Source organism: Dermacentor variabilis, chromosome 8 (genome assembly GCF_050947875.1).
Source record: "Dermacentor variabilis isolate Ectoservices chromosome 8, ASM5094787v1, whole genome shotgun sequence".
In the NCBI taxonomy this organism is placed as follows: domain Eukaryota; kingdom Metazoa; phylum Arthropoda; class Arachnida; order Ixodida; family Ixodidae; genus Dermacentor; species Dermacentor variabilis.
The window spans coordinates 123,850,435-123,871,245 of record NC_134575.1 but is presented as its reverse complement, the minus strand read 5'-3'; the positions used below and the strand labels follow the sequence as shown (position 1 = coordinate 123,871,245).

Sequence of the window (20,811 nt, the reverse complement as noted above, 5' to 3'; positions counted from 1 at the left end):
TGCTTAATAACCCAGTCGACCGCCTTCTTTTCGTAGAGTTTCCTCAGTGGATCCGGAAACCTGGTTGGAGACTTTCGAAAGGATCTGAGCCTTCAACAATTGGACCTCTGAGGATAAGCTACGCCATGTGTATTTCTCAGAAGATGCTGCGAGGACATAGCTCGATAACCTGGGGAACCTGTTCCGCAGTAACTTCATGAGGATCTTCACGACGGTGGTCAGAAGGGAAACGGCCGAAGTTCTACTGGAAGACCGCATGCAGCTACCTAACGAGAAATTGCCATAATTACGGAAGAAATTAACCGTCTATCCATCCACGCTGACCCGGATATGTAGATGGAGAAGGAAGTCCAGGAGTGCAGAGTGTGGGCTAGTTGGTTTGTTGCATCAATCGAAGTCATAGCGCTGGATTGACACGGACAAGATAGAAGACAGGACACACGAAAAGCATTTAGCATTACAGAGCTCGTCCAGTGCGTCCTCTGTCCATTAAAGAGGGTCACCGTCCTTCTTCGTGACTTCTGTGAAGCGGCACTAAACGACGCAGGAACGCAGAGTCCTATTGTTCCTTTTTACCAAGGCAACAGGAGATGCCCACGGGCTCTTCAATGGCTGGATGACTTTGTCACGCTACATTTTGTCGACTTCTTGCTTTATGGCATCTCGCTCTTTTCAACACTCTGTAGAGGGCCTTGACAGAGTGGTCGGGTGGATTTCTCGGCTATTATGCGATGCTCACCAACGAGTGTTTCTCTATCCTTGATGACGATGAAAAACAGTCCCCGAATTTCTGCAGGATACCCTTGAGCTCCGCTTGCTTATCCCTGGGCAGGCTCGAATTAATATAAAAAATTGGCTCAGGAAGACTCACCTTTGTTGAAGCTTCGATGGAATAGGAGAGGAAAATGCATCGCCAACAGCTGCAACTTCCTGAATGTACGTGATCTCCGTGTCCTTCTTGCCTTGTTTTTACTCCGGGATGAAGTTCGTCGCCATGATCTGCGCTTTTCCACCGCCTAAGTCAACGATACCCCTCGCGACCTCGATTTCCTGGTCGAATTCGCTAAGATAGCTTTGACGTCATCAAATATTTCGGCCCCGGTGGAAATCATGATGCTGGGGCGAGGCGAAATGCTGACTTGGTGCTCAAGTACACTCAGGCACTCCTGTCACACCTCGCGTCGTCCCGTGGTCATAGCGCAAGTCCTGTCGTCTTTCTTGTCCGTATCAATCCAGTGCTGACTTCAATTGAGAAAAAGAAGTTCATCAACTTATGCGCGCTGTGAAGCAAGAACTTTTCGTCGGAATGATACGAAGCTCACTGAAGACCGTCAAGTAGTTTTCTCGCGAGGCCTCCAGCATCGAGAAAATATTTAAAACGGCGAAGGGCAATTGAACCACCGCAAGATCTCAACAAACTACGCCGATGTTCAATACCTGGCGCCGACAACGTGCGCGAGGCCATCGGAGTGGTCGTGTGGCAGGAGCTTGACAAGTTGTTCCCTTCATGACTGTCTCAAGTGGCTTCGATCGACGACGTCGTACGCGACGAGATCGTCGGACAGTCGCTCAGAGTCGCTGAATCCGTGCTGCCTCAGGCGGAAGCGATGACGTACGTCACCGTAGACCACCATCACGTCCCCCTCTGCACCCGGGCTCGGTACGCCGCCCTTCCGTCTCCCACCGCCGTTGCCGACAGCACGCCAACCCGACGCCCCGCGCAGCATTCCGATGAAAACTGATGTTTGGCGTGACCCCGACCCCCGACCATTCCACTATCGCTGCTGCATAGCGGGCCCCGTTTATCGTCAGTGCTTATGCAGCAAGGTGGCCTAGGAGTATTCACCGACAAAGCGCGTCGTCCACAGCTTGGCGAGCAGCCACATGACTTCACCGACTGCACCGCTGCCAAGAAGTGGGAACCCCGACGTCTTTCGTGTTCGCCATCGTCAGGACGCTACCTATCTCCGCCGAGCAAACCATGCACTGGTCCAACCCGTGGCCAGGCCATGCGCACGCGTCCGGAAAACTAAAAGCAGCAACCGATGAAGGTGCGGTTGTTGTACGTCGAAATGCCGAAGATTCACCGACGATGACACCTCAAGATCTATTTCGGCGACGCAGGAACGACACTCCAGTATCTCGACCAGGCTTCAACATTCCGACAAAGCCTAGTAGCCAAGAATATGCCGACGAAAGAAGACCTGGCGGTGTGACGTATCAGCCACAGTTCAACGCGACGCAGCCGTGATCCAACGCCAGGGCCCAACTGCAACGCAAGACAAAGAGCCACCTACCTCGACGTGCTTATCGACGGCCACAAACCTCTTGTAGGCACTGGAGCTGACAAGATCAGTGGTTTATTCATCGCCAAGCTGAAGAGATCAACACTGCATGAGACGGCCCTGAAATTCGGACAGCTGGAGGACATCTGTATACGACAAATAGAATCAGCACAACAAATAATGTTCACGACTGAACCTACCTTGTGACGTTCGTTGTCCTCCATTACTGCTCACAGGGCGTAATTCTCGGCATAGACTTCCTGCACCAAAAAGGCGCAGTTGTCCACACCACTGTCCACAGACTAAGCGATACCTCCAGAAAAGAGTTCCGGTCCGAGTGCCTGAGTGTACTTGAGCACCAAGTCAGCTTTCCGCCTCGCCCCGGCATCATAATTTCCCTCGAGGCAGAAAGAGCCGACGACTTAAAAGCCATCGTAGCGAAATCGACCATAATTACGATAAGCATTGACGATAATTAGCGGCTACGTTGACGGCTAAAGCTTAACTTCTTCAACATTCAGGCTAACACGAGAGTGGTGAGTTGATGTTAAACGTTACCTTCCGTGCATCACTGCTGTTGTCTGCGTCGTACACAGAGCACACAGTGAGAGGTGTTTGCTTTAGTCGTTGTCGTGCGCCTTATTTTATATTATTCTGAGAAGGTTGATTGTTGTTATTTCCTCACATGGCACATCGCATTGTGGCAGAAGTATTAAACTTGAATTAGATTATGAGCCTGTAGGTTCAAAAAGGAAAGTTGGATTATTAGGCAAGCTGTAGGACTCCGGATTAATTTTGACACCGTGATGTTCTTTCACGTGTCCAAAAGTGCACGTGCGATTTCCATTTCGCCACCGTCGAAATGCGGCTGCCTTGATTGGGATCAAACCTACGACTTCTAGCAAAGCCATAGCAGCACAGCTATGGCGTCGGCCACAGAAGTGTTGATTTGACGGTTGAGCGCTTCCGCAGTGTCTCCTGGACCCCACGGTGCACTTTAATTATTGCGGCTCTGCTTCTGTACGCCCTGCGTAAGCTGCCCGCTTGACATATTTGCCTGGCCTTAAATTTTTTAAATAGCGTCACCATACTGCACCACACTTTGAACTTAAGCTTAGCGTGTTTCCCCACAACCACTGTCACATAGTAGTGGGGTTTCCTCGCCTTCTCTCGTCGCCGCCCCGCGCCCCGCTCTAGTAGGGGAACTGTTTCTTCTCCTCTATCTCCTTCTTCTCCTCTCTACAGCTCCATCTATGTCCACTCTTGCCTTGCACGTTAGTAGAAAGGAAAGCGCTGCAGTTTCTGCAATGCTTCTGAGGGGAGTCACGGATAATTACAGCTGTCAAGCGGCTAATATGGCGACGGCCAGGGAGCTCCAGAGGGTATTCTGCACATTCGACGCGATGGGTTGAAAACGAGTTTCTCCCGTCGCCTTTCCTCTCTTACTCGCGCCTGTGATCTACATACACGCTCTGAAGCACCCACCCCCACCCCCCGACCCGGTGGGCGCGACAGCAGCCCACAGCAGTAGCAGCAGTGGGAAAGTCGAAGGAAGAGGCAAAGATAGCTGCGCTTTAAAAGCAACTCACCAAGAGAACGAAGATCGCATACGTTGAGGAAGTTGCAGCCGTCAGCGATGCATTTTCCTCTCTGATTCTATCGAAGCTTCAATAAGGGTTCGTCTTCCTGAACCTATTTTTGATATAAATCCGAGTCTGCCCAGGGATAAGCAAGAAGAGCTCCAGGGTCTCCTGCAGAAATTCGGGGACTGTGTTTCGTCCTCTTCAAGGATAGGGCGAACACTCGTTGCTGAGCATCGCATAATAACCGAACAATCCATCCGACCACTCCGTCAAAGCCCCCACCGAGTTTCGAAAACAAAGCAATATGCCTTAAAGCAAGACGTCGGCGAAATGCAGTGCAATGAAGTCATTCAGCCATTGAACAGCCCGTGTGCATCTCTGTGTTTTTACTTCGTTTACTGCCGCTTCACAGAAGTTGGACCGGAAGACAGGCTACTGGTGAATTGAAGTCAACAAGAGGGATCGAGAGAAAAAAAGCCTTTGTCACTCCGGATGGCCTTTATCAATTAAAGGTCATGCCATTTGGTCTTTATTCCGGCAACGTTCCAGCGCGTAATAGACATTTGTATTGGCTGGCTTGAAGTGGTAGGCCTGGCCCGTCTACTGGGACGACGTCGTCGTTTTTTTTTTGCAATTTTCCAGGTGCACTTGGGACGCCTTCAAACAGTACGAGACAATGAAGCTTTCGGGCTCTCTTTGAAACCGGGAAATTGTCACTTTGCGTACAAAGAGCTACTGGTCACATCATCAGCAAGTATTGAGTACGCCCCAGCCAGCGCAAGACAGCTGCAATCGTAAAGTTCCAGCAGCTCATTGATAAGAAGGCAATGGGTAAATTCCTCGGCATGTGTGCCTACAACAGCGCTTTGTCAAATACTTTTCACGCATCGTTGAGCCGCCAGCACATCTAGATATGAAGTCCAGTTCAAGTTGAAAACGCCGCAGGCCAACGAAGTTCAAGATCCCAAGCGATGCACGCAGTCGTTAGCGGTACTTGAGCACTTCGACGGTGATGTCACTACAGAAATTGGCACTGATGCCAGTAGGCTAGGCATCGGCGCCGTCGTAGTCCAGAGGAGAGACCGACTTGTATGGATGGTAGCTTGGCAATTATCATAAGACTGAAAAGTAATGTCTCGCCATCATATGGGCCACAGCGAATTCCGCCCTTACCTATTGTCAGGTTGTTCAAAGCCGTAGGTGACCATCACGCGTTCTTAAGGCTAGCGAATTACAAAAGCCATTCAGGACGCCAAGGATGTGATATCACGATGATATACAAATTCGGACGCAAACACTGCCTATCTGCCTATCTTACGTGTCCTTGGACCCGCCTTCCCTAGAGAATCAAGACGAGGACGCCTTTTAGGGAACAATAAGTGCACACCACTTTGCCGAGCAGCAACGAGCGGATTCGGAACTAAGAAGCCTCGTGCAGCATTTGCAGGGCGACCCCGACGTTGTCCCTAGGACATGTTGGAGAATATTGTGTTCGTTTTCCCTGCAAGGAGCCTATTCGTAAAGAAAAACTTCTCACGAATCCGACCCAACTACCTTTTCCTTGTTCCCCCATCATTGTAATCAGAGGTACGGGAAGTACCTCTGAAAACATGACGATCTGACCGCAGCGCATCTGAGGTTCTTCCGAACGCTATCAAGGATAAAGAAAAGGTATTACTGGCTGTGCGTAACCGCCGACTTTACACGTTACGTCCAGACACACCGTGATTCCCAGCGACGCAATACAACGCTGACAAGGCCAGTGGCACTACTACAGCCGATGGAGGCTCCTTGCCGCCTATTTCACCAGATCTGAATAGATCTTTTGGGACATTTTCTGACGTCAACATCCGAAAATAAGCGGCTTGTCATGGCGATGAACTAACTCAGTCACTTCCCTGAAACGAAAGCACTACAAAAAATTGTGCTGCCGAAGTGATGAAATTCCTTGTAGAGAATATCCTGTTGCGATATGGTGCCCCAGAAGGCCTCATCACAGACAGAGGAAGGGCCTTTAGAGCAGAGCTCACTGAAGCTATTCTGCAATACAGCCAGACAAGCCACTGGAGAACAACTGCCTACCACCCGCAGAAGAATGTTATTACGAAGCAGCTGAACAAGTCCCTCACCGATATGCTAGCAATATTCGTCGAGCCGAGCACAAGGCGTGCCGATACTGTGCTTCCGTACGTAAATTTCAATTACAACGCGACAGTGCAAGAAAGCACTAATTTCACGTGGTTTATGTTGGTTTGCAGAAGAAACCCGACGAGAACTCTCGACGCCATGCTGTTACACGTCACCGAGGAAGACAACCTCGATGACGCAGCCTATCTCCAGTGTGCCGAAGAAGCCCGACAGCTTGCCCTCCTCCACGTCAAAAACCAGCAAAGGACTGACAGCCGGCGCTGCAATCTTCGACGACGCTACGGGGAATAGCAGCCTGGCGACCGTGTTGCGCTTTGCACCCCGACACGCCAACGAGGACTTAGTGACAGGCTTTTACGCCGCTGTTTCGGGCTCTACAAGATAATCCGGCGTATTCTGCGCACTGCACTATGTGGTCGTGCCAGACCGCATTTAGAAATCACAGCGGCACTACTCGTCACCTGGAATATTTCATGTGGTGCGCGTTACGCCGTTCTACTCGATCTAATGACCGACGGGACTTTGTCTCTTTGTTGCTTTGTTACTTTTTCTCTACTAAGTGCGCTTTGGTTTTTCGCTCCTGTGTTTGCAGCATCGGGACGATGCTTTATAAGAGAGGATATGGAAACATGTACTTGTTCATCGTTAGCGGGAGACCACATTTCACCGGCTAACAAAATTTAAATGTTAACGCTCAGCGCAGGAAGCGCCTGCATGTTTCGAAAGTTTCTCGAATGTCATTGATGATTCTATTTGTTGTCTGCGGTCCCCAAATCTTCTGTAATATGATTGTGTGCGCGACGGGAATTGTGTAGAACTTCCTGGAGGACACAACGGCAGCGGCGATTACTCTAGAGCGTTCGATGACTCAGGTAAAAAAAACGACGCACTTAAGAGGACGCTCAGGAAGTAAGATCAGTGTTGTATACAACCAACGTGTGGCCTATTCTGCAATAAGCTGCAAATTATGTGGAATACCTATTCTGTAAATGTCATGGTCCTCCGTTTATCTATGGCCTACCCGTCGCATGGTGTGCCCATTTTTTTGCCTAATATCAACTACACTATCATTCATCCCCCATTGCTCCCTGGTCCACGCCGCTCTCTTCCTATCACTTGACATTACGCCTAGCCTTTTTCTTTCCATGAGTCTTTGCGCGATCCTTATTTGCGAGCTTCATTGTTAACCTCCAAGTTTCTGGCACATATGTTAGCCCCGGTAGAATACAATGTTGCTACATTTTTCCGTTAAACCATAGGGGTAAGCTCCTAGTCAGATTTTGGTAATCTCTACCCCTTATCAATCCGCCACATTTTTGGTCTTTTCTAAATTTGCTTCTCACGATAAGGGCCGCCTGTGAGTAATTGACCTAGAAAAACATACTCCTATAAAGACTCTAGAGGCTGACTGGCGATCCTGAATACTTATCTTACCAGGCTATTGAACATTACCTTTGTTTTTTGCATAATAATCTTCAACGCCCCTCTTACACTTTCCCGGTTACGGTCCTCAATTATTTTGCTGAACTTGTCCTTAGTGTTGCCAAGGGAGGGCAAGGGAAAAGAATCCCAGTCGAAGACCGCAAAAAAATAGGTGGGGTGGTCAAATTAGGAAATTTGCTGCCGCAAGCTGAAATTAGCTGGCACAAAAAAAAGGATAATTGATGATCGGATGGAGAGGACTTCATTACACAGTGGACCTAGAAATAGACGGTGACGATGATGATGTGTATGATGATGACATGGAGTGCCTTCACTACCGTATTTACTAAAAAGATAGAAGCGCTTCATAGTTGTATCACAAGTGTTGCAACTAATTCATGCCGTCGTTACTTTATTAATGTGTGAGACTGGGTTCATTTGCAATCCATTACGAAAACAAAGCAACAGCAGCCGTACGCTAGAAAGACGGAATGAACGAATGTGAGACAGCTTCCCTCTTTCAGCGCTTTTTGCTCATTCAGTCATTCTTTCTGTCCTCCATACACTGATGCAGTGTTTTTAAAATGTAACATGAGTGTTGCCATCCTGAAAACCTGTTTACCTTGGGATCCATTACGAGCATCGAAGTAAACACAATTAAAGCACCGAATCGAGCGAAGTACTACACACTTCCCACATGCTATTGACAACGAAAGAATAAGACTAAGAAGATCACAGAGATTTAGTGCCGCACCGACGTGTTCGAGTGATTTCTTTTCCCGCGAAATCTGAATGATACATAGTCAATATGCCATACTGTTCACTCACTACACTATGCCCAGGGCACCTATTCTCACTACGCCTTTCGAGATTCCTATGGCATTTACCTAATAACGCATACCATCTTGAATTAAGTGCGTAAGCATTTCTGTCCTTACCAAACGAAAAAGCTCTCCGTCCGTCTCGTACGACGATCCCTTTCAAGATAGCGTCCACAGCACGAATAATTCACATTTGGGCTGCTTCTCGCTTAAACGCGAACAGAGCGCCGAGAACATAGAGCACATGAAGCTGTCAGCACTCACCGCACTGAGTCCCCATCACAGATCGCTTTCAAGGTTGGTGCCCCTGCGTCTCTCTTCAACGCGAATTCCGTATCTAGAATACAGAGTACATGACGCGTTCAGCCGTCGCCACTGTCTTTCGCCATCGCAGATCGCTTGAAAGATGCAGCACTCGCGGCCGCAACATATGCAGCCACCACCGGAGTGAAGTTGATCACGGTTCACAATGGTTCGACAGCCATGGATAAAGGGCTAAACAGCCATTATTACCTATGATTGTGGGAACGTCATCAGCGCACCTGGCTCCGCCACCTGCAGTAGTTAACTTACGTCATCAATTCACCTTGCAGTGCCGTCGGCAGCAGATAATGCACCGGGCTGCGTAGAGATGAGCAAGTGGCACAATGCTTATGCATACTTGGACACCTCCCAGAGCAGTTACTGCCTCAATTGTTCTCATTTGCACTTAATATTGCCGCCTGGGCGCATGTAATCATCATAGTAATGTAAATAAATAAATATCGCGAAGGAACAGATAACCGGCCGGCCGCCAAAACGCGTCCATTACACCGATTTCATTCTGGTCTGCCTCCCTCTTCCAGATCTGTCATACATGGGCACACTGAGTTCGTTCAGCTGAATCGGAAGTACAGCGCTGCCAGCTCTAACAGGAACCCGCTTTCTTTTTGTGTAGTACACGTATAAGGCAAATTTGTATTTGCTGCGTCTTTCTCATTCACGTTCACGCGCTATACGGATGACGCGCCAAGTATTCAGGCCCAGCCTTTCCATGACCACTCAGATCAACGCCAGAGGAAGTGGTTCTACCCACCGTGGTTGCTCAGTGGATATGGTGTTGTGCTGCTGAGCACGAGGTCGCGGGCTCAAATCCCGGCCACGGCGGCAGCGTTTCGGTGGTGGCGAATGGGAAAACACCCATGTGCTTAGATTTAGGCGCAGGTTAAAGAACCCCAGCTGTTAGATTTTTCCAGGGCCCTCCACTCCGGCGTGCCTCATCATCAGAAAGTGGTGTTGGCACGTAAAACCCCATAATTTAGGAAGTGGTGGTGCTTATCATAGTGTCACGCATGCGTTAATGCCTGGTCCGCTTGCTTGAGCAGGCAGAATGAACACGTGAACGCAAGGTGCAGCACACACAACATTCATTCGATATGGAATTTCAACTGCAGTAGCCCTCGGTAACATTCAACACTTATTCACACGGACTGCGTCCTCCCTTGCCATGTTTTACGCTCACACTACCGCGTTAACCAACGTCTGTGCGGCGCTCGTTTAGGCGCTATCGTAGGGGCGCTTAGAGTACTGGTTCTGTTCGGATGGATATCGGCATCCCCGGCCTGTAATCGCTCGTTGCTGTCCGATCGACTTCAGTCGTCGCTGGTGTCCGGCGTCACCGATGCCCCGGTCGACGTGACGAAGGCACAGTCGCTGAGGAGCTGTCCCGCTACGGCAGAGCGAGACTCGTGCCGCTTGGCTCTCGTTGTGCGCGCCGGCCCAGCTTAGTTCCCTTGACGGGACGGTGACTGGCTGCAACCGGCCTCCGCGCGTCTACTTTCAGCGGCGTAAACGCTGACTTGTCCTGGCAGGTAGGTCCGGGCCAGTGGTAGTTCCGGGGACGTTGGTCATCTGCTCTCAGAGCCTGGTACTCGGGCGGGACGTCGATGCACCGCCTAAGTACTGGGGCGGGACCCAGAGTGGCGATCTCCGGCCGTCTTCTCCTGGAACGCTGCGCCCCAGCCACCACGTCCTTCTCTGCGTGCGCCCCTTCTCCAACATGGCCGCCCCACGCGCTCGCTTCACTCCCTCTTCCTCGTCTTTCTTTGTTTGCGCTTGTCAGTCCTGACACATAGACTCCAATTCGTCCCGTACGATGTCACGCAAGCCAGAATTCAAAGGAGAGCACGTATAGCTGACTGGCAAGTCGAAGCATGCCATGACAGTCCATCGCGAATTATAGCCCTCGTAACAACGCGGAAAAAATCGAAGCAGCGCGCCACGTGACCGAAGCTACGGCTTCCCTTGTTTTAAATAACAAATGGCTAGCGGTAGCAATAACCGAGGAGAACACACGAGTGTACATTTACAACTTGTTGGTAAATTGTTACGCTTGTGGGAGGCTGCTCTTGCTGCAGAATTTCCAGCGGCAAGCGTTTGAGTTTACTCATTTTCGCTTCAGCATTATCACTGGCCCCACAAAGAATTCAGTATTTTTCAATGTTGTGTATTGCGTTCAACTGCTCGTAACGCCAAGCTTTTGTTAGCTGCGAAGCAAGCGTCAAACTGTTGAGTTTAACTGTGTCTATGTTTACGTACCTACCTGCATAATATGCTTCTGGTAGTCCGATGCTCACTTGGGCCTACTGGTGCACTAGTGAAGTGCTGAAAAGGCCTGCCTCAGAACTGATAAGTCATGATTTCGGGCCATAGTGGTTCAAATGATTTTCTTTGTTATACAAAGCCCTTCTTGATGATGGAAAGTAGGATGACATTACCGGAAGACCCGCATGTGATTCGTGTAAAAAAACAGAACCAGTAAAACCGCCTTAAGCTTTCTGCTTGTCTATTTCTCGCTCTATTTGTTTATCATAACTTGACGTCATAATTTTTGCAGTGAAGCTGTTAAGGGCTACATTCCCCAGGATCGTTCCCGTGTGTCGACACAAAATTCGAGCCGTCTCCTCCGCGGTCCGCGTCAGACGCCGCCTGCGTTTCTGTCTCCTGTTTCTCGTGAATGCTGTGTAGCTCTCAATCTAAAGTAGGTATTTTGGAACAAAACAGTATACTGAAGTTGGCCGCTAAGATGACTCTATTATTACTCCGAGTTTCATTTCTCTGTCCTAATGAGTTACTTCACAGTGACGTTGAAAACGTAATAGAAATACCATCTGCTGTCAATACATGGCCGTATACGGAAGGAGTATGGTTACAGAAAACGGCTGTAACTCATGTTTTACCAAACTATCCCGAAACAAATTAGATAAACATTGGCGACATAGACAACTCTAACTTTACACCGCGTTTCATATGCTCTTCATACATATGTAATTCACAGTTAAGTTTTAAATACTGTGGAATTCCCGTCTGCCATGCGGAGGTACATGCACATGTTACTAGTTCATAAAAGAATAATAATTCGCTCCACAGTCCAACGATGTATTCGCAGTCCGTGTCCTTCAATAATAATAATAATAATAATAATAATAATAATAATAATAATAATAATAATAATAATAATAATAATAATAATAATAATAATAATAATAATAATAATAATAATAATAATAATAATAATAATAATGTTTATTGTCACAAAATATACAAAACAACACAATCAGGCCGGCCTAAGCCTCAGTTGCTTGTACGACCGTGCCAATGAATATGATAGGCAAGGCAAAGAAATATACATAAATTGATCAGAAATGAATAAAAAGAAAATAAATAAAAATGAAACGAAAGGCAAAAAATTGAAAACAAGAAGATAACATTTGGTTATCTACATATAACAAAAGTTGGAGAGGTAAATATTGCGACGCAAAGAAATATGTAAAAGACGTTAATTTTACTGTAGCCGCTTTAAGAAGTGTTTGAGCGTGCTTTTTGATATCGCGTTAAAAATTTCTTCTGGTAATTTGTTAAATATGTCAGGCACATAAGCACAGCGTCTGGCCGCGCCATACCTTGTGGCTGAACGAGGAACTACATAACGGGCATGTTTTCTAAGCTTTCTTGCGGCGGCACTTTGTTGTTTGAAAGCGGAATTCCAGAAATGATTAACGACAACTGTTTCTATAAGTAATGAATGGAAGTTCGGTAGACCAAGTTCACGGAAGATATATTTTTTTAACTTTATTTTGTATCTATACAACGTACAGATAGCAGGGGCACAGACAAAAAGCCATAAAATCGGCTTGACTAGGTCTGTGTCCCTTATTGGTTTCTTTGGCATCACGTAGCAATGCGTGCACAAGTACAAGATGAACAATAAAAATTATAAACAATATGTGGATAAATGGGACTATTTATACAAAGTTACTTCGCACTGCGGCGAAAAAAATTGACATGAATGCAGAAATAGTATTGTCATACAAGTTACGAAAAACACGAACAGGAAAACAACAAAATGCAGACATTATGAATCACTTTTCATTTACGGGTGACATTCACAGAAATGCAAAACATGTATTATTCTGCATGTTATTATTGGGGAATTGTATGCAACATATTTAAGAATGTTTTTTTTTATAACCCGGTCAACCCTGCATCTCCAACGATCAGAACAAAAGCCAAAGACTGTAATGCCGTACCTCAACACACTGTAACCTAGTGCCTGTGCTATAATATTTTTTACAGACAAGGGTGCAGTACTTTGGATATTAAACAATAGCCACGCTACTGACCTCAGTTTTGAACAAATAAGTGATAAGGGATGTTGCCACGATAAATTACTATCGAAATAGATTCCGAGATATTTCACACAATCCGCGTATGGAATAAGCGCACATTTTCAATGAACACAGTCTGACTCATGCAAGTAGAGAGGCATGTTAATATCCGTAGTCTTAAGTGGGGAGCGAAAACAAACAAGTTTTGTTTTTTGGGCATTTACAACAATTTCATTATTAGAGAACCAAACCATTCCCTTGTACACGTCATTTTGCAACATTTCAGTGGACGTTTTATAAGAAAGGTGTTTCAATAATAATACAGTGTCGTCAGCATACTGGAATACTACACATTTCGAGAATGCCAAAGGGAAGTTGTTAACAAAGATATTAAACAACAATGGTGACAAAATGGACCCCTGAGGAATTTTCCATTTGTTGGGCGTGTTGGTAAACTGAAAGTGTAATTAGCGCCAGCAAACAAGGACGGAAGGCAGACTACAACACAATGCGCTACCCTGAGGTAGCGCATTGAGGAACCCCAGCTTTTACCGACAGCTTAGAACTAAATACGCCCTTATCATCAGTAGACCACCTGAAATCTGTTGCTCAAGCAAGTTTCGAGAACTTTTTAAAAAGGCCCACAAAATCCCCAAAAATGCAGTTTACTTAACAAGATTTGATGATTCAGGGTTTCAAACGCTTTCGCTACATCTAAAGATAGCACACATGGGAAAAGATTCTGATCAAATGCCGAGAACAGTTCATCTGAAAATTCCTGAGGCAGTGCCACAGTACCACGCCCTGAAATAAACTCAAACTGTCGATCGGTCAGGATAGAAAATTTGTTAAGAAAAGAAGACATAGTGTGGAAAAGAAATTTTTCTAAGACCTGAGCAATAATCGGCAATATCGAAATAGGCAGATAGTTTTTAATGCTATCTTTCTTCCCTGACTTGTGCAGTGGTACAACTGCAGTTTTTAAACATTCTGGAATTTCGTCGCCTTCCAAAAAACCATTCAGTATATGCAGGATAATATCTGACAGCGCATTGAAATTCCTTTTGATGTTGTGTAAAGAAATACCATCTTATGCAGTGGCCATGTTAGGACGAAAACTTAAAATAATTTCTTCCAGATTATTATTATTATTATTATTATTATTATTATTATTATTATTATTATTATTATTATTATTATTATTATTATTACCACTGTATACATAGATGCATCGATTAAGCTGAAACACACTATCACTGCTCGATCTTCAGAGAGTGGAACGGCTGATGATTTTTTCAGCAATAATGCTTTGGTGAAAATTGATATAGCATGGTTCCAATATTTTGAACACATTTTACTCCTTGCATTGTTCATGAGTGGTTCCAACAAACTAAATAAAATATAGCAGGTTTATGTCAATAACATTTATTAAATGTAAGTATTGACAAAAAATACTTTCTTCACATCTAGCACAATATCATCAGCGATAAATTCACAAGCAGCAATCCTCTACGTCGACGTCATCGCTCAAGGATACAAAAAAGCAGACGAGCACGTTTCGATGATCACACGCAGTACAGGTGAAGTATAGCCCAATTTTCGTTTTTGTGTCAAATTGAGATATGCCCCATAGTAATTTATTTCGTTAAGAAAAACTTAAATGGACCTTGTTAGTGGTAGCGAATCCCAGAGCTACTCTTCTGTTATTTCATAAAGAGGCCTTTAAGCACATTTTGTGCACAGTGTAATGGCGTTTAGTGAAAGCTGAGAAGCACCAGATCAACAGCAGCCTAACAGCAACGAACCGCCCGAGCTCTCTTGCAAATCACAGCACGGGTCGTCGTCGTCGTCTCCGAGCTACTATCGGAAACAGGAGGCGCGTCCGCTTCATTACAATATTGAGAAAACCTTGCCGATCTATCGCAAAGGCTGCTGTGAACATGAGAGCAAAACAAATGTAGCTGCACTGCGTGTAGCATGGAATTTGAAATCTCGTGTAGGAACAACGAAAAATCACTTGCTCTCAATTGATTGATTGATTGATTGATTGATTTAATTATTTATTTCTTGAAAACTTGATTATTCCACCGAGCTGGAGTGCCCGCCTCTTGATCTACACGTAGGTAAGGGAGGGGGGAGGACGAAGCAGTCCCCGCGCGTCGAGGACGGTGAGTCTCCACAGCCTCAACGACCAGGCGGATTGCTCGACGCTGGTCGTCTTCAGCCTCGCTCTGGAGCAAGGCCTCCCAGGCTTCTTTACTGTCAATGTTTTCCTTGGCCCCTGGGGAGCTAGCACACTCCCATATTATACGGTCTAGCTAGTTTTGCTTACAAATTTTGCAGAGGGCGTCGTTATAGTCCCTCGTCTGTGTTAAGTAAATCCAATGTGGTGATGTATAATTGTTTGCCTGGAGGCGTCGCCAAGTGCTAGCGTCCTTCAGAGAGAGAGGCCGATGCGGAGGCGGAAAGATTCTCCTTTCAGCTTTGTAATGATCGACAATTTCCCTGTACGTGATCATGCCATCTTTTGTCGCTGGAACTGGCTGCTCTAGAGTTTCCCGGTGGTAGAGTGCTCGGGCGAGCTCGTGAGCGGCTTCGCCGCCTGGGACTTCTTCATGGGCCGGTACCCAAATAAAGGTTATGTCCCTCCTGGGGGATTTTTGAGTAGAATGTGGAGGGCTTCTTCCGAGATTCTCCCATTGTTAAAATTTTGGATAGCTAATTTGTTATCGCACAATATTACTCCTGCTTTTGTACCCGCACAAGCGAGCGCTACAGCAAGATCCTCGGTTGTACAGGCGTCCCTCGTGCACGTGGAGCACGCTACTTAACACACCCGTCGCCACCAACCACCATCGATACCGCAGCCCCGTCTCTGCCGCAAGAGGCGTCCATGTGCGCTACGTTATGCGCCGGTGTGTTTTAAAGTTTATTTACTAGAGCCTTAGCCTTGTGAGCTCTCCTCTCTTTGTTGTAGACAGGATGCATATATTTAGGTAGGGGGCGATTCGGAAGCGTTTACGCACGTCCAACGGAATGTCTTTCTTGTCAGTCGGGGCACCCCTGTCGCATTGAATTCCTACCCCTTCCACGATTTTTCTCCCTGTTTTAGACTGGCCTAATCTTTCCAACTGAGACACTCGTACTCCCTCAGTGAGTTCAACTAGCGTGTTGTGAACCCCCATATTGAGGAGGAGGTCTGTCGAGGTCGAGTCTAGGAGCCCTAGGGTTCTCTTAACGCTCTTCCTAATGATCACATCTATTTTCTCCTTTTCGTCTCGTTTAAACACAAGATACGGTGTGGCATACGTTATACGGCTGGTAATAAAGCCTTGCATGAGTCTGAGGAGGCTCTTCTCCTTGAGGACCCTGACTTTGAGTGAAATTCTCCTAAAGATCCCCGTGACCTGCGCCGCGTATCCTTCTAGCTTTATTGATTGTCGTGAGGTTGCATCCATTTCTCTGGATATGCATGCCCAGAATTCTTATTTCCTCCACCTTGGGAACCTCATTTCCGTTTACGAAAACAGTGATTGGTCTGCTGCTTCCAGCATGTCCCCTTTGATGTTTTGGCTCAATGATTAACAGCTCCGATTGCTGTGGCGAGCACGCCAAGCCTCTGCTGGCCGCATACTCTTCCACCATATTAAGACTTGCCGGAGGGGGTTAGGAGAAGACAGTGCCATAAGATTGGTACATGCATTCGCCTTTTGCCACTTCTCGTACGTGGCTGGCATGCTACAATGGACACAGGCTGATAAGAACAAGCTAAACGCTTTAATCAGATGACTTATAAAGAATGCACTAGGACTTCCCATCAGCACGGCCAATGATAGCTTATTGCGTCTAGGGCTGCATAACACACTAGAGGAGATAGCTGAGGCTCAACAGGTGGCCCACCAGGAGAGACTAATGGGGACACGACCTGGGAGGGCGCTACTTCAAGAAATTGGCGTAGAAATTACCAACCACACCAACGAAGGAGGATTATTAAAACAATTACAAGAGGGATTACGAGAATCAATAAAGACGACCCCGTTCCCTAGGAACATGCACCCGACACATAACCTCCAGAGACGGAAGGCAAGGGCGAAGGCACTCCTTCAAGACATAGATCAACATAAGCAGCAGGCGGTGTTCGTTGACGCTGCCTGGATTAAAAATAAGGATGCGCATACCTCCGTTGTTGTAGACACTCAAGGTAACATACGGGATGCCATCACCCTCTATACCAAGGACCCAACAGTAGCAGAACAAGTAGCAATCGCCTTAGCCATCCGGGCTAATCGGTGGACACGCATTTACGGCGACTCTAGAACAGCCATACGCAACTTTACCAACGGATATGTAACACGGATAGCAACAAAATTACTACAGAAGGTCAACAATGAGAGGATTGAAATCCGCTGGTTTCCTGCACATCTGGGGCTGTTGGACGGAGCTCGGAGAAACCTCAATGAGGTGGCAAATGAAGCAGCACGAGGACTTTCTAGGCATGCTCTTCAAGACCGAGCAACTTACATTTCACCTGGAGAACACAGGGATCGATTATTAACATATAATGAAATCACGAAGCATTATTATTTAAGCAGAAGGGAATACCCATTGCCATACGGTAAGCTTTGCAGAGCCCAAGCGGTCACATTACGTTTGCTATAGACAAGAACATACCCAAGTCCAGATTTTATTAACAGCATCTATCCGGAGAGGGAAACTCAAATCAACTGTAATAAGTGCAATGTCATCATTACTCTTGACCACATGATTTGGCAGTGCCCGGCGGCCTTCACAGACTGTGACAAGGAACAAGAATGGTGGCGGCAAATGCTACACAGCGAATGACTCTCTGACCAATTACGGGCAGTGCAGAAGGCCCGCGATGTGGCTGAACGGCTCGGCCTGACAGTCCCAACGTGGGAGCGGCCCGCGTCAACCTAGGGTTGACCTTCAGGACCCAATAAAGTTCTTCTTACCTTACCTTACCAGGCCGCATATGGTTAAGCACTCCTGAACCGGCTACGCTCCCGGCCAGTATCACACATGGGTGAGCTGTCTGGCCTCTATAAGGAAGTCATAGGGGACACGCCTGCAAACGCTGTACAGCCTCACCCAACACAGCGACAACCAGTCCCTATCTCGACGGAGCTGCCAGGTGTCTCGACGAACCGTTCCCCAACATGTCGCCTACAGCAGACTGCAGGCTCTCTCCTCCAAGAGAGACTTGGAGACCACATTCACATCTCCGTCGATGCATGTCATTCCGGAGATGGGATCATCCTCAGCAGCCTGCGTTGCACCGGCCCTACAAAAGAGCAAGATGCGCCGTCTCCCGGGATATGCAAGCTCTACCGCAGCAGAGCTAGCAGTACTCCACCTTGCTGTGAATCTACTAGCAGAGGAGCTACCAGCAACTCCGGCAGCCATCTTCTGCGACTCCAAGGCAGCGATGCTCTGCCTGCAAAGCCCTGACAGGGCTAGCCTTGGAGTTGCGCTGCTCTATTCAAGATTGATGGCCCTTCAGGATGCTCACTATCCCTGCATTGGCTACTCACACACGTGGGGATTGCGGGCAGTGAAGAGGCGGACACTCTTGCAAAGAGCACCCACAACTCAAGCGTCACCCTCAGCCCTGCGGTAACGGCCGCAGACTTCTCGAGACACAGGTTGTGCCGGCAAATCATCGCCTGCCACCTGGACAAACGGGTATCCCTGGGCCGGCTTCCACGGCCTCTTCCACAGCACGGCCTCCCAAGAAGGGATGCCTCGCGGCTGCTCCGACTGTGAGTTGCCACCTGTCGCCGGCACCGCCCTGGGAAAGTCCCCTCGCCAGCCTGTGCCTCCTACGATGAACCAGAGACTCTGGAGCACCTCCTGCTGGCCTGCCCTGCTCACCTGCAGCACCGCGGCCGACTTCTGCCGGTTCCACCGCCCGGGGCTCCCACGTTCACGGCAGGAAGATATCCTCTTCCCCTCTCGTAATCAGCTACCAACCTTCCTAAGTGACGTCGAGTAACGAGGCTCCTTAGGGCTCTCGGCGAGGCTATAGGAAATTTATACAAAGACGAATAGAAAGCCCGAAGTGGTGGGATTGCCGTCAGGCAATCCCACCGCCTCGGGCTTTGTGATCCGCCACAACTTCGCTTCTGCTGGGCCACCCCCTATACGGTATATCGCCAGCCTACTCCTCCAGTCGAAACCATTGGGCCCTCCCGGCCGGGCTGCTCTGATGCTGCTAGGACGACCCTCTACCTTTCTCCCTCCTACGCTCTCTCTCCTTTACTCCCATCTCCCCCACCCTGCTGGCGCTGATCCGTGCTCCCGCATGAGTTGCAGAAGATAGAGCTAGCCTTTCCTCCTTTCCCCACAAGAACGACTTCTCTCTCTCATAGTTGAAGCATTTGAAGCATTTCGGTCGCATGATATTCGCCAGGCGACGCTCTTTATTGGTGAGACCTGTCTATGAATTGTTAGAAAATTCTTACAGGTTCATAAGGACTATAAATTGTGTCATATGTCTCTTCACTGGGCACGAGCTTATGCATTGTTTAAAGTGCGTGTATTTTAATCGTAGTCCCATGATTGCTCCTTACGGGGTCTTGAAAATACTATGTTACGATATTTGCAAAAAAAGCGAACACCTCCCCATTCAGATACAGATACAATGTGTGATATTCACGAGAACAGCTTTTTTTCTTTTTTCTCTCTTTGAAATCGACATGTACAGTCCAAGCTTTAACCTCAAAATGATTGGAACCTCTGAAGTGTAAAAGTATGTGTTATTAATGGTAGCCAGATGCTTGCTACAACAGCCAGTGTCGCGCCTATAATTCTTCAAAATATCGCAATAGGAAACCTACGTCCAGCGAACACATTGCACACAGTGTTCATAGGATGCTCAAACGTAAAGTCGTTCTCATTTGAGAAAACGTTCGATTGAGTGGTGTGAACTGCAATTGCATTTCCATAGAAGGGCTTCAGAAAAGGACGGGCGAAAGTCATTCAAGTCACTGTTGAATTTGTGACCGCGCTTCGGCAGGGACCACGTCGTTGTTCGCTGCTGTCCATTTGGTATTGAGCTTCAGCGAATAAGTAGTTGACGGGGCAGTTGCCCTACATTTTTGCTGATGTAGCCTCTCGCACATACCGGATATATCAATACTGATGAAAAAAATTGATGTCATGGACAACAAGGATAGCTTATAGGTGCGTGCATATGATATATAGCTCGTATATGTCATACATGCTGACCTCTTATATTTGCCCACCTTGCGTAAATGCAAATAACATGCGCGAAGGCTTAACGGCAATATAAATTTTCGTTACCTCTAAACGCCACATTTCAGCTTTACGTAAAAAGTGGCACGACCGAAGTGCTCTCTTCTGTTGCACGACATTTCTGACTCAAGTGTTTTGATAAACTTGATTGAGTAGGAGCGGGCAATCGACGGCTTCAAAGAACCTGCATGAACTGACCACGCGCGCAATGGGGCTGTGGAGCCCGTCAGATGACGTCACACACGAGAGGGAACATGGATGCCTCCATGCCACTGCAGACTATCTGTACGAGCCCTTGGCTACGTGAAATAGCCATTTCTATGCAGCACACCAAGCGTCCGCCAAGGGCCACTGTGCGTAGATCACACTAACGCTAACATGTGGATTATGTATAGCTCGGACGCCTCATCTGCATTCGGTGCCACAATTAGCGGTAGCGTCCGAGGTGTTGGCGCAAGTCCACCAATAAGAACGCCAAAATGTTAGTTCTTATAGTCAAATACGCTGAACAATCGTGCTCATACCGCAGTGCTTGATTCAACTGCATTCATCCTCCTCCTCCGTATGTATTCGCATGACATTGAACTCTAGTGAAAGTTGCTTCATTATGTCTTCGCATGCATTAAAAAGT

General features: G+C 47.4%; 1 protein-coding gene across 1 annotated transcript in view; it reads left to right on the top strand.

The window, feature by feature from the left end:
* The window catches only part of LOC142591258 (sodium-coupled monocarboxylate transporter 1-like), a 94,260-nt gene that overhangs the window by 58,461 nt on the left and 14,988 nt on the right, over window positions 1-20,811 (top strand). Inside the window, exon 9 of the mRNA XM_075703597.1 lies at window positions 14,376-14,485. Coding sequence (XP_075559712.1) covers window positions 14,376-14,485 — 110 coding nt within the window. The remainder of the gene's footprint in view (window positions 1-14,375; window positions 14,486-20,811) is intronic.